The 14,231-nt window shown below is 41.5% G+C and overlaps 1 protein-coding gene across 1 annotated transcript; it reads left to right on the top strand.

The window, feature by feature from the left end:
* The first annotated feature begins 768 nt into the window (after positions 1 to 768).
* LOC121364160 (inhibitor of apoptosis protein-like) lies at positions 769 to 10,925 on the top strand. Its single transcript, XM_041487189.1, has 9 exons — positions 769 to 1,064; positions 2,409 to 4,484; positions 4,594 to 4,693; positions 5,877 to 5,955; positions 6,498 to 6,546; positions 7,495 to 7,737; positions 8,873 to 9,127; positions 9,280 to 9,321; positions 10,147 to 10,925. The coding sequence occupies exons 2-9, from the start codon at positions 3,617 to 3,619 to the stop codon at positions 10,338 to 10,340; spliced, it is 1,830 nt and encodes a 609-aa protein (XP_041343123.1). The 5' UTR covers positions 769 to 1,064; positions 2,409 to 3,616; the 3' UTR covers positions 10,341 to 10,925.
* Positions 10,926 to 14,231: the final 3,306 nt, after the last annotated feature.

Genomic DNA, 14,231 nt, shown 5'->3' with positions numbered 1-14,231 from the left:
GTTTTAGAAAATATATGAATGTATTTCTTGAAAACTCATCTTACTGGAACTCTGATAAGGAGAACTACCCACCAGTGTCATAGCACTGTTACACTTCCTTGTTTTAACTCTTCAGTTCTCAGTTGTGTAAACACCCTACTACCAATCTGTCATCACAAAACGGGGCTTTTTAAAATCTCTTACCGGCTGTTTGTTCATAAGAAATGCCAGACCATGACTCTGCTGGGACATTTTGAGCTTTTGGTCAGCATTCTGGTAGGTGCTGTGGAAATTTTTGAGATTTTGATATGCAGAGATACGGCCTTAAACCCCTCCAGTGGAAATTTACGGTGGTACTTTGTCTTCCTCTTGTTCTTCCCCAGTGCTTTCAAGTGCCCAAAGGCTTTTACCGGTCATGTTGTTTCCCCTCTCACAGGCAGCAGAGCTGCCTATATTAGGAAATGCGGCCGAGCCAACTGTGATGCACGGCGGTGTCAGGGAGCAAGGCTGAAACCGCGGGGCTTGCGGCCAGCCCGGCCCTCGCCGCCGGCCCGGGGAGCGGCGCTGCCGGCACCGACGGGCCCGCCTGCCCAGCTCGGGCCGCGCCCCTCCGGCCGCTCCCTTCCCGGCTGCTCGCCAGCCCCGCGGCCTGGAAATCCCCTCCCGGGAAGCACACTCGGGTTTCCCCCGCCCGGGAAGCACATTCGGGTTTCCCCCGCCCGAGGAAGAGGGCCGAGGAAAGTACCCAAGCTCCCCGCTGACGGCAGGACGGTACGCCCCCGCAGCCTCGCAGAGGCGGAGCTCCGGTGCCCGGCGGAGCCCTGGTGCCCGGCGGAGCCCTGGTGCCCGGCGCACGGAGCCGTACGAGGGCGGTCGCGGGCCCGGGGAAAGGGCGGCGCTGTGCCCGCCCCGTCAGGCGTCGCCTGCGCCCGGCACTCGCCGCCCGGAGCTCCCTGGCGAGCCGGGCCGGAGTTTCCTGGGCGGGGCGCTGCCGGCGGGGCTGGCTCCGCTCCCCCCGCGCCCTGCCAGGCACCGCATATAGGCTGGGCCTTGCTGGGGCCTGCTGTGGGGGCCTGCTCGGAGCCGTGAGTACGGGGGGCGCTGCGGGCAGGAGCGGGCTGGGGCCCTGCCGGGAGGGCGCGGCTGTCGGGGCGGGGGGTGCGCCTGTGCTCTGGGCCTGTGCCCGGTCTGGCGTCGCCGGGTGGGGCTGAAGGAGCTGTGGGGCCCCGGGCTGTGGCCCCGGCGCTGGATGCGAGCGCGGCCGCCCCGCTGGAAGCCGCGGGAGGAGAGGGAGCGGAGGGCGAGACCCGGGGGAACCGCGGGGGGACGTGGAACGTGGCGCTGTCGCTGCCGGGGTTGGGGCCATGCGGGGTCTGGTGCTCAGGGGTCCCTTAGCGCAGGGGATTGTTTCTGCAGTGCTGTGTCATCATGACTGAGTCTTTCCTGGAAAAACTGTTTGAAAACTGATCGACCAGACTACTAAATATCTAACTTTATATTAATTCATAGCTACATCTATGAAAACCCTTTGAACTTTGTGTTTGCCCTTCCTTGAATTTTTGAGGAAGTTCTTTTTTGCTGATGTCCTTGCTTCAAATATAATTTGATTTATCTAGATAAGAAAATCCAGTAGTCTTTATGTCAGTGTTATAAAACTGTATCTTCATTGTTTGGGAATCTGCAGGCTTAAACCAATTTAAATGGATGCAATTTCTTTAGTACAGGATTTTACCTTTAGTAATACAGCTTGTGATTAAGTAGCCTGATCCTGATTAATCCATCTGCCAAAAAATTCTCCTTGTGGGTTAAACAGTTTGGCATATGCGTCAATAACAGGGAGATGAAGTGTGTGAAATCGCTCCATGTCGCAGTGTGGGAAGTTGACTCCCTGAAACTTTCTGGCTGACATTAGACAGGCAGAGGAACTTGGGGCTGTTCAGCCTGGAGAAGAGAAGGTTGCATGGAGACCTCCTAGCAACCTGCCGGAGTCTGAAGGAGTTCTGCCGAGAAGCCAGAGGGACTCTTTGTCTGTAGTAACAGGACAAGCAGTAATGGGTACAAACTGAAAGAGAAGAAGTTGATGTTAGATATTAGGAAGGAATTCTTTACTGCGAGAGTGATGAGACACTGGAACAGGTTGCCCAGAGAGGTTGTGGACACCCCAATAGTGGCAATTTGTGGACATCCCAATAATGGCAATGTTCATGGCCAGGCTGGATGTGGCTCTGGGCAGCCTGGTCTACTAGAAGATGTCCCTACCCATGGCAAGGGGGTTGGGATTAGGTGATCTTTAAGGTCTCTTCCAGCCCTTAACATTCTATAATTGCAAAAAGCTTTGTGCTGTTTCAGTTTGTGTAATTGCTGTTTGCATAGACATTGCATGCACCTCATCACTGTGTATTTTAAAACACTCTTTTTCTTCCTTACAGGCTTTGTTCTGACACAAAAATTTGAATGATTGAAACTACAGATACTTACAATTTCTTCTTGAGGACAGTCAATACCAGTATGGAGGCGTAGGCACCTTAGAAGGGACTTCAGTCTTACCTCTGGGAGGTAGTTCTGTGCAGAAATAAAGAAACTAAGGCATAAAATACTTTTTTTTTTTAGTCTGAGAGTTCTGTTTGCTTATGTATGTCATAAACATGGCATACAGGAAAAACTTAATTCAACAGGATAAAGCATCAGAATGTCTCAACACAAGGCAATTAATTAATGTTAAATTTGATAACTCTGTACTTGTAACTAAGGCACCAGGTTAAAACTGAAGTGCTCTGTTAATTTGGTGCTGACTTGTGGACAAACCTGTCCCAGGTTTGTTAATAAAGAGAGTTCATCCTTGTCTGAGACAGTGTATAGGATTTGTTTCTCTAATAGCTGAATATTCTATACGTGTGAAGTTGAGTATAAGCTAACTTCTTTAGTCTTAACAACTTCTTACAACAATATGCAGAACTTGACATGTGTTTTTTTTGGAGTTCAGTAGTAGCAAATATACTAAGATCAGTTTAATACCACCAGTTCAGGGTCTCTATTTTTTGTGTATCCTTTGAACTTGATAAACCCTTCTTTTCAGCCTCCTAGTGAGGTTTTACAAACTAAAATCTTTTTGTGTGTATAAGCTACATATTTATCAGCTGTCTAGGGTGAAATCTTGTCCTTAAATCACCTAACATATGTTCTGGATAAGAACAATATTGTTTTAGTTGCACCCCCCCAATTTAGTTTCTTTATTAACAAAGGATTTTGATAAACCCATTTGTGGTTTTTCCTCTTTTGATCTGACCTCCACGAGCCTGACAAATTGTTACTGCTCTCACAGATATGCAGAACAAGTAAAGCATGTGATGCTTATATGATTCAGTGGAAATTGCTTTTCAACATGCTTTCTTCAATTGTTAAAATGGGATGGGGAAGCTTTTGCACTGAAAGCAGTTGCTAAACTAAGGTACGAGAACTTGCCAAATGTTTATAGGCTGTTAAATCATGAGGTCAGTTCTATTCATATGCACATTTGAAGTTACACTTTAAAGTATTTATTGCTTTTGTACAGGCTGGGGTTGTTCCAGATTGCCTTTAATGCACACAACTACCTCCCAGAGGAAGACTTGTCCCATTTTTCCCAAAACAGTCCATTATGAACATAGTGGAAGATAGCCCTTTCTTGGCTAGCATCATGAGGCAGAGTTCTCTGTGTGATGAGCTGAAGTATGACCTGTCCTGTGAGCTCTACAGAATGTCAACGTTCTCGACCTTCCCCACGAACACACCGCTGTCAGAGCGCAGCCTTGCCCGGGCTGGGTTTTATTACACGGGTGTGCAAGATAAAGTGAAGTGCTTCAGTTGTGGCTTGACATTGGATAACTGGCAGCCAGGAGATAATGCTATGGAAAAACATAAGCAGCTGTATCCTAGCTGCAGTTTTGTTCAAAGAATGCTTTCAGTTAACAACGTTGGACTGTCATCTCGTTCTGCCTTTTCACACTCAAACAGTCTCCCACCGTCTCTACATTCCATAGGACTTTCTCCAAGTTTAGAACAGGTTGGATATTTCAGTGGCTCGTTTTCCAGTTTTCCTCAAGACCCAGTAACTACTAGAGCAGCTGAAGACCTTCCATTCTTAAGCCCTAAGCTTCACAATCATTCTATGAGGACAGAAGATGCTAGGCTACGCACCTTTCAGTCATGGCCACTGACGTTTCTCTCACCCACTGATCTGGCAAAGGCTGGACTTTATTACCTGGGGACAGCAGACAAAGTTGCTTGTTTTACCTGTGGTGGTCAGCTGTGTAATTGGGAACCAAAAGATAATGCTGTGTCAGAGCATCGGAGACACTATCCCAACTGCCGTTTTGTGGAAAACCTTATCCGAGAGCAACAGAGTTTCAATGTTTCAAATGTGAGCATGCAAACCCATGAAGCACGTGTTAAAACATTCGTAAATTGGCCAACCAGAATTCCAGTTCAGCCTGAACAGCTTGCAGATGCTGGCTTTTACTATGTAGGTAAGAAACCCAGACTTCTCCAGTTTTATTTATACCGCTATGTCAGCATTTACTTTCAAGTAAGTTGTGTCAAGGTTTGCTAGGTATTTTGCCTTGTTTTTTTTTTAAGGTCGCAATGATGATGTGAAGTGTTTTTGCTGTGATGGCGGGTTAAGATGCTGGGAATCTGGAGATGATCCATGGATTGAGCATGCAAAGTGGTTTCCAAGGTAACTTGCAAAATCTTTATCATAATTTGTTCATATTCCTAAATGTTTTAATTTTGGCAGATATGTACTGCACTTAATAGTTTTGCTTAACTTTATTTGATGTACAGATTCACTCTTTCATTTGGATGTATTGCATGTATGTCTAAAAGCTCTGGAGAGTGTGGGTGGGTGTAATTAAAACAGTTCTTCATTAACTGTGGCATATAATGCTTTCCCCTTCATTATTAAAAGCTGTCAGATCACTAACAGCAAGTGGGACTGCATTGTTAATGAGCATACTTTTCTGTGTAAGAGAAGCAATCAGTAGCTGATCGATGGGAGCAAAGGCTGCTGAGAAAGGAAGTAGAAGAAATATTTAACTCATTGGTTCTGGTTTTGTGCCCATGCTGAATGCTCTTGAACCAGTTTTTCTGCTTGTGCAGTTTCGTTTCCTACATGTGGAAGGGCTTGTGAAGAAGGTTTCAGTGGCTCTTTAGTATGTCTCTACTGGAAAAAGGACAGAAATAACTTTTTAATGTCACCTATAATTAAATGGCAATTTCATACCTAATTGCTATCTATACCCATGGAAATCACCACCTCCATTACAGAAATAGCTGCACTTAATTTCAGGAAAGCTAATAATAGTTCTTCTCATTGTAGATCTCCAGCTAGGCTTTCATGGGCAATTTATCAGCTACTGCTGGACTATATGATGTATGTAGGGCTAAATGTCACTGCTGTTTGTTACTGTGTTAAGCCTGTCAGTAAATGTACATAAGAGATAAACTTATGTTAGTGAAGCAGATCTGGCTTTGATAATTGTATTTTTTTTAAATTCTTCCTTTTGAATTATTTGAGTAGGAGATAAGAATGGTGAGATGCAAGATAGAAACAGTTCATCACTGCACTTTGTAGTGATTTTGACACTATCACTTCTCATGACATGCCATTTTGATCACAAGTGGCAGCAGAATGTAAACCTGCTGCATTTATATACATAAGCCTACTGACAGCTGGATGTCATGGAAAAACTTTAAGTGTCACTAGGCTGCACCAAGCTTCCAATTAAGAGTATTCTTTCTCTTCTGAAGGAAGAGAAATGTATTTAACTTACACTGGGTTTAAACTTGTTCGTTCTTCTATGTTTTTTTTCATTTGGCAGGTAGAAAGTATATTTGATACACTTTTGTCAATGTTTCAGGTGTGAATATCTGCTTCGTGTAAAAGGAAGAGAGTTTGTAAATCAAATTCAGGCCAGATTCCCCCATCTCCTTGAACAGGTAAGCTTTTATTGTCCTGTAACTTTCGTTTTCCTTTGTTGAACAGTGCTGTGTTCATTCTTCTGCCTTATTTCTGTGTATGTTTCTCCTGGGTTTCTGACATCATAAATGCTCTTCATGAGCATGTAAAAGAAGCTAGTGCTGAACCATGGCTAGTCTTGGACTAGTAGAGTTTAACCTCTACAGATTACTTTTGGAGAGTCCTATTTTGGAGAGTGAGCTCCTTTGTGTTAGCAGAGGGAAATTCTGATTATACACTAAATAGTGCAGATCAGTAATTATTATTTCAGAAATCAGTCCTGGACAACGTGAATTGTTTCTATTTGTAATTCTTATGGCTAGAGTTACCTCTTCATGGAAGTGGTCAGCACTAGCTTTGTGTTGATTATACAGTTGCACAGATTTGCAGACTTGTGTAACTGCAGGTGAAATATTTAATGGATAGGAAGCTTAGCAGGATTGGTGATGAACAATATATTAGAAAGGTACGTAGAGGGAAGAGCAATAATTCAATACTAACGTAGTTCTCTTGTGTTCTACAGCTCTTGTCAACCTCTGATCCACCTGTAGATGAAAACCTTGATCCTCCAAGTATGTATATTAAAGCATGTTTTTAAACTCCCTCAGCATTTTGCAAACTTGATGATTGCTAAGTGAGTTAGCTTTGGATAGCCAATTCTTAGATTTGTTTCTTAAAAGTTTAATAATTTTGATGTTGTGTTGACAAACTGAGGAAACACCTCTAAGAGATCTTGTTTTTAATTTTCCTTATTTTCATACTAGCACCTCATATTGAAATTTTTGGGTTTGCACACTTGGTTGCTGTTTTTTCATTTCAGGGTTGGGTTAAGCAAAGCAAGTGTTGAGCTTGGTGGGACAGTTGCTAGAGGGTGTCATGACTATGCTGTTATGCAATTTCGTCTCTAGGCACCTAACTAGGTAAATGCTCTGAGCTGAGCAGCAGCAGTTAAGGAAGAAGGTAGGACAAGCTGAAACAGTGAAGTCTTTCTAGGCTGGACTCTAGTTATGGTGGAAAAACCCACTCACCCTCTGGGAGTTTATGCTGTCCTAGTCCCTGCTGACTGAGGACAATGACTCAGAATCCCATGTGTCTGGTGTTTACTAAATTGAATGCAAATTACTGATCAAGAGTTGGAATAGAGCAATTGTTTGTACTACAAACTCTGACTTCCCTCCCCCACCCCTGGCACATCCCCAGGCCATTTTTCAAGGCTGAAGTTAGAAATAACGAAGTATAAAAAAAGCTGCTAGGACACAATGAAATTCTCAGTGGTTTCTCTGGATTAACATAGGTTTTAACAAAGGCCTGACATGGATTGATGTTTATCTTGGATTCAATTCATGACTGAGTCACTGGCTTCCATTTTTAAAACTGCTTAAAAAAATTCTTCTTAAGCATTTGAAACTTTTTACTGCTCAGCGTTCATGTGTGTAGGTACTGTTGACGTGTCTGACTTCTGGGGTTGTATGGATATTTTATTCTTTATAGTATACATGAGGATTTTCCTTTTTGATTAGTTATTCGTTTTGAACCTGGAGAGAGCTATTCAGAAGATGCAATCATGATGAACACACCTGTGGTTAAAGCTGCCTTGGAGATGGGATTCAGTAGAAGGCTAATAAAGCAAACAGTGCAAAGTAAAATCTTGGCCACTGGAGAAAACTACAAGACTGTTAATGATCTTGTGTCTGATCTGCTCCTGGCTGAAGATGAGAAGATTGAAGAAGAGAAAGAAAAGCAGTTGGAAGAAGTGGCATCAGGTAGGCATCAGGCATAAATAAAAGTGAAATCTGCAGCAGTTAGTAATATGTATAGTTTTTATATTTGTTTTTATGCACTAAGTGATTTAGTTTAATTGTTGCTAGGATCAGCTTCTCTAAAAGTGTTGTCAGGATATCTGTATGGAACCAGCAGTCTGAGAATTGTTTCACTCCCTTTCAGGAGAATGATTCATAGCAGACACCAAGGGTTCTTCCCAAAGCCTTTTATTTTCCATTTGTGTGCCATTATATTGCTGTTAATGAAACACTTGGTACATTACTATTTTTTATCCAAATTTGCCTGCTCTTTAAGCTGCTTGAATCAGTAAGCCACCATATCCACCTGCTAAGGATAGGCCATAAACTTTTACAAATTCAGATTCTGTAAGATGGCCAAAGATCTGCTTTTCTGTCTGACTCAGCCCATGTATGTCAGCAATTTGTTTATTTGTTGTGTCTTCAACATTTCCTGTTGCTTCAATGCCATGTAAGTTTTGAAGCCTGAAGAAATCATTCTGATTTTGAGTCTGTGAAGCATAATGAAACTAAATGGAATTAAAGATGCTTCTTTCTTAGTTGTATTTCTCTCAAAAGACCATAGATGGATTCAGCATTAAAATTCCACTGGAAATTTTCTTGTTCTTATTTGTGGTAGAGTATTAAAATAGTCTCCAGAGTCTGGTTGTTCTGTACTTCTGGTTTTCTTGTAGGTAGTTGTGTTGGACACTTCCTAGAAGAGCTTTCTTTTATATACAGCCTAGCACTGACAAAAGTTGACCTCTGGCATGTCGAGGAGTTAGTGTTGGTGTTAGTTTTTTCTTTGCAATCGTCCAGAGAGTGTAGGTCTCACTAGCAGGGAATTACACAAGATCCTCTCTGACCATTTAACCTAGAGATGTGAGGAGGAAGTTTCCTTGCTGAACAGGGTTTGGCTCAGAAGCTGCTTGTATGTGGTTTCCTTAAGTCTGTTCATTACGTAAATACCACTAAAAGTTGCTGAGCGTTTTATTAATGATGTGTAATAAGCAAACATTGCAAGTAGAGTTTAAAGAACGTATCAATTATTGTTAAACAGAAGTGCAACTTGGAGTAGTGTATTCCTAATTCTTTTATCTAATTCCCCCTTATGTTCCAGATGATTTGTACTTGATCCAGAAGAATCGAATGGCTTTATTCCAACGTTTAACATGTGTACTCCCAATCCTCGGCAGTTTACTATCAGCTAAAGTGATAACAGAACTTGAGCATGATGTTATTAAGCAGAAGACTCAGATACCATTGCAGGCAAGGGAACTGATAGATACAATTTTAGTGAAAGGAAATGAAGCAGCCAGCATCTTCAGGAACTGTCTACGAGATTGTGACCCTGTGCTCTACAAGGATTTATTTGGTATGTCTCTCTGGTTTCCTTCTGTTTTTAAAGGATATCCTTTTATAGAAGTCTTACCAGTGCTCTCACAACAGTCTAAAGAAAAAGAAACAAACAGATGCTGTTTGAACATAGATTAGTTAAATGATAAGGTTTTTTTTCTTTTATTCTAGTGGAGAAGACCATCAAGTATGTTCCCACAGAAGATGTTTCAGGTACCTTAAATTCTACCTTCTTATCTTAAAAGTCTGTAGAACAAACAGCTAACATAAAAAAGAAAATTACTTTGTTTAAGAAGAAGGTTTGGTGCTTTACTCCCTCTCTAATTCTGCTTTAGTAATACGGCCTGAAAAATTTAACTAAAAGTTAAGTGCATGTGCATACTTGCAAGTAAGTCTATGAGCTCTAAGCTGTATCCTGTGCCTTGTCATGCTTTTGCACATCACAGGATGTAGAGCTTTCTGGAGCTCAGCAATTCAAAAAGGACATGCTGGTCTTGATCCCGATACAAGCATTCGGGCATTTGGTAAAGCCTGGAGAATAAATAGTTGGTTAGCATTTCAGAACATGTATCATCTCTGCTTTTCCAGAGTGGGTGTAGATGTCCTGAGATCTAGCTTGACAACAGGTGTGTAGATAAAAACTTGTCAGACATGAGATTGAGTTTGCTCTGGTCCTGCAGTTTAATCTGTTAATAAACTGCAGAAAAGTATACAAGCCTGGATATAGCCACTTCCACCAGTCAGGCTGTGTTTGTGTTTCTGATAGCCGACCAAGAAAAGTACAACATTTGCTAAAATGTAAACACTGGTTGGCCTCCAACCCCTGGGCTGTGTCCATCATCTCACAGAACTGGAAAGTACAGACTAGTTCCTTGCATGCCGCTTTCTGAGCTCTGAAAAATGCTCACTGCCATCTATATTTAGTCAATACAGGTAGAGAAATAAAAGGTGAAAAGGGGCATGGCTACACTCTAAATAAATACATTTTGATCTATTCACATATGTCCAGGCTGACAAAAATGTAACTATTTTTTCCAGGTTTACCTATGGAAGAACAATTAAGAAGATTGCAAGAGGAAAGAACGTGTAAAGTTTGCATGGACAAAGAAGTTTCTATTGTTTTTATTCCATGTGGTCACTTAGTGGTGTGCAAAGAATGTGCACCATCCCTTAGGAAATGCCCTATTTGCAGGGGGACAATAAAGGGTACAGTCCGCACATTTCTTTCGTAAAGAGGGAAATTTGCAAAATGTCTTTGTTCTGCCATCCTCTAGCTGCTGAGGCTTAACATAGCAGTATCTTAAGAATGGAAAACTGGGGTACAGAAGAGGACTAATCAACTACCTAACAAAGTTTTGTGATAGTAAAGTGTATCCTCATTATGATGTGTGTATGATTATGTATAGAAGGCCTTCGGTGCCAGAGATTCTCTGTTTATAAAACTAACTCGATATTAGGGTGAGGTTTTTGTGGCGTTCCTTTCTGAGTAGGGAAAATAGTTTCACTTGTGTCACTTTTATTCAAAGAAGTTTTTTATTAAGTTCCTAAAATGGAGTTTGGCATAACTCTTCGTACGAGTTTCCTCCATGTGGATGTGAGGAAATATACTAAAATTGCTATTATTAATAGTTAATGTTAATTAACTTAAGCTACTTCTGGTTTAGCTTTCTTCTCGACTTAAGGAGAAAAGAGGCTAACTGTTGCAGGAACAGCAGGACTCCTGAAGTTTTTTCATGTCTTGATACTTGTAATGTATAGTAATGTACATTACTAATAGTTTTTATGAAGACTGAATTAAAATATTTCTACTTCTCAAACTTGGGCTTGTTTACTCTGTTGCCATTGTTGACCTTTCTCTGTAGACTGCAGTGATTAGAATGCTGACAAAAGTTTGGGGTTGTTTGCCTGCAAAAGTACAATAAAACTGCATTCCATTTGTCTTTCTTTCATTTTTGAACAGGGAAGTGAACTTCTCTGCTGTTTGGTTATTTCCTCTTTATTTAAAAACAACGAGTAGCCCCCAAAAACCCCAACAGCATCTGATACTTCCTTCTGAATTGTTTTTTCAAATGACAGAAATCCTGGTCCTCGTGACCTTAAAGATGAGACAGAGGGTAGCGATACAGTTTGTGCTAGGGATTAAATGTAAAAGCTACTTTTCTGTGTTTGGAACTCCATAGGGATTGTGCAGTTAAATAATAGGATCTCCCAGGCAACTCTGAAGTTTTGGGTTTTGTTTAATAAGCTGATATTTTGGGAGCTCCTATTCACTTACTGGTTGACTCATTACCTTTTTCAGCTTTGTATCCCTAGACTTGCATGGTGGATATCTCCAAAGAGAGGTATCCACAGGTAGTTTGAAAGGATTTCATGTCAGTCACTGGAAGAACACTGCCAGGTTAATGGCAACAGGTCCTGCAGTGGTGGAGTCAGTTTGTCTGACATTAAATGAGAGCCAGTCATCTTCAGTCCACAGTTGCCCACACTTAGAACCTGAGTGTGGATAAATCTTCAGTCCAGACCTGGATTCTTTACCTGTAGGGTGGCTTGCTGTAATTCTTTCAAATGCAGACTTTTGTTCAACTTTATTTCATGTACATATCTTCCACTTATTTTTATTACTAAAAATGTAAATGTTTCAAACCTAGTATGTAGTTTTAAACAGCTTTGATTCATGTGCTTTTCCTTGTTTTGAAATGCTTCTAAAAGCTGTTTTGTCTTGTGTTACAACTTACGAAGTTTTCACAACCTTTGACAACTTTTTAAGTAAGCTCAGGACTTGAAATTTCATTAATTTGTTCCAGGTGAGAAATTAGTAATATTAGAACGAAGTGTACTTTCTACAGATTAAGATAAACCTGCAGGGGGAGCTGGGGAGGTCAGGCTCACCTGAAGAGTGTGGAGTTGCTAGCAGGTTCACCTTGTCTCTGAGCAGGGAAGAGGCTAGGAAAAAACATACTAGCAGGCAGACTTTTTAATCAATGCATTTTTCTTTAGAACTGCGTGGGGTGAGAGTTTTTCAGACACTGCAATTAACTACATATAAATGAGATGAGAGGATATTCAGGGCTTTAAAAAGTGTTCAGTATCATTTGTGATGCCTGTGTGTATCTCCCTCAGGTCCTGCAACACACCAGTCAGCCCATCACTGAATGTTTTGAATATCTCTTCAAATAGCAGCTTCAAACAGCACTGGGTGTCTGCACTAGGCACTTGAATTGCTTTGAGAAGAGGAAGAACTTGATCTAGAAACTAATGGGTAAAAACTCTGTGACCTAGTTTTGGCAGGAAGGCTGACGTAGGTTATGACTCTCTGCTACGCCCTGCTATAATGACTGGGTGTCCTGATTGATTGATAATGCTGTGCATGTGAGCACTTATGCTCTCCATAGGACTAGTCCTCTAGTCAGGTTTGTCTGTAGCACATTGCAAACAACCCTGGCAAAAGGTTAAACCATGGGTAACAGTCTAGTGTTTCACTGAGAGAGGGTCAAGTGACTTCTGTCACTTGTGAAGCAGCTGACCATGCTCACACTTCATTCTGCATCAACTTCCTTCTTTGAAAGCTTTTTCCAGAGCTCTGACCAAGTTAAACAATAAATAAGCCCCTTCCCCCAGCATCCTGTGCAGCTCTGCTGACTGAGCAGCTCAAGTTCTTGGAATCAGTGTTTCAGCCCCCATGGCTTGTCATGAGGTGACAGTGTGTGTTTGCAAGGCTTAGAGGGTGTGGAGGATGTGAACCTCGGAATCGTTGGACTTTAGTGGTCAGACTTGCTGTGGGATGCAGATAGATTGCATACATCCTGTGTCCGGAGCACAGTATTCCCAGCTGGAGCACAAACATTTTTTGAAAATAACACAGCAGCTGTGAGGACCATCAATTGAGACTCCCTCAGTACTGTCTAGAAAATGCATTTACTTTCTCCACAGGTCAATTCTCATTCCCTCTGCTTCCACATTGCAGCTAAATTCTTAGCCTCTTGAGTTCTCTAGGCAATTTCCAGTCTCTCATGCCCTTCCACTTTGCTTTTGGTAATACTGTCACATTGTTGCTCACATCTTTTTCAACAAAGCATGTTAAGAATGCTATGTAACTCTTTAGCACAAAAATGGAATGGCATGAGTACGTAAGAGCTCTGAACAATGAAGAAAGGTATGAAATATTTACAAAAGGATAACGTTCAAGTTACTGAACATTATCACAGCAACACGATCTTGCTTTAACAGTATGTTTTTTTTTTTTGTTTTTGGTTTTTTTTTTTTTTTTTTTTTTTTTTATAAAAAAAAGGGAGCTGAATGAAAAGGAAAGACCTGTGGGATGAAGGCAGAATGCTGCAGCCCTGAGATGTGACTATAAGTTTGATCTTGATGGGTTTGAAGAGCAAAAGTAACATTTATGAAAGCTAACCTAAACTGGCCATGTTCTGTAGTCAGTGAGTGACTCCCCCAGCCTGCAATATTAAATAAAAACACTTTAACATGAAGCACAAACCCATGAATATGAAGGGTAAAATGTTTGCAGAGGGGTTGTGTGGAAGAGCTGCAATAATGAACTGAATGCTGGTGATGGGCTTAAAACGTGACCCTGCAAAAGCAATTCCTTGATGTGTCAGCAGAGGGGCTCCTAAGGCAGTCGGAATTAGGAACTGCATTGCTCGGCCACCAGCACTGAAAGGAAACACACACACAGTGGACGGACTAGAAACAACTGCATAATCTTCACAAGTATTAGTAAACTCAGTTAAGGAAGGGCTGAATGACCAGAGCATCAGCTCCCTTTATAAATCAGTAACAAAGCTGGGGTTTCACTTCCTGTTGGAAAGCAAAGACAAGATAAAATTCATCAATTGCACTGCCCTTGGTCTAGGTTCCAAACACCTGAAAGGAGGACTGGTTTTATGTTTGCACTGACACTTCTGAAGTCTTAAGCAATACTTTTGCTTTACTGTAGTAATTAGATTACAGAATAAATTAAAAATTATTGAACAAGCAAAAGTGAACTAGGTCTGGTATTCTAGCATTTAGAAGTATATAGAGTAGATCCTTCTTATCAAATGGTTACGACTGTGGAAAGGACTGAGGGAATTACAAAACCAGATAATAACTTAAAAATTCAACTTAAA

This window comes from Pyrgilauda ruficollis, unplaced genomic scaffold, assembly GCF_017590135.1.
Source record: "Pyrgilauda ruficollis isolate IOZ18807 unplaced genomic scaffold, ASM1759013v1 scaffold8, whole genome shotgun sequence".
Lineage (NCBI taxonomy): Eukaryota > Metazoa > Chordata > Aves > Passeriformes > Passeridae > Pyrgilauda > Pyrgilauda ruficollis.
Note: the sequence above shows the minus strand (reverse complement) of the source record. Positions and strands in the feature narration are given on the sequence as shown.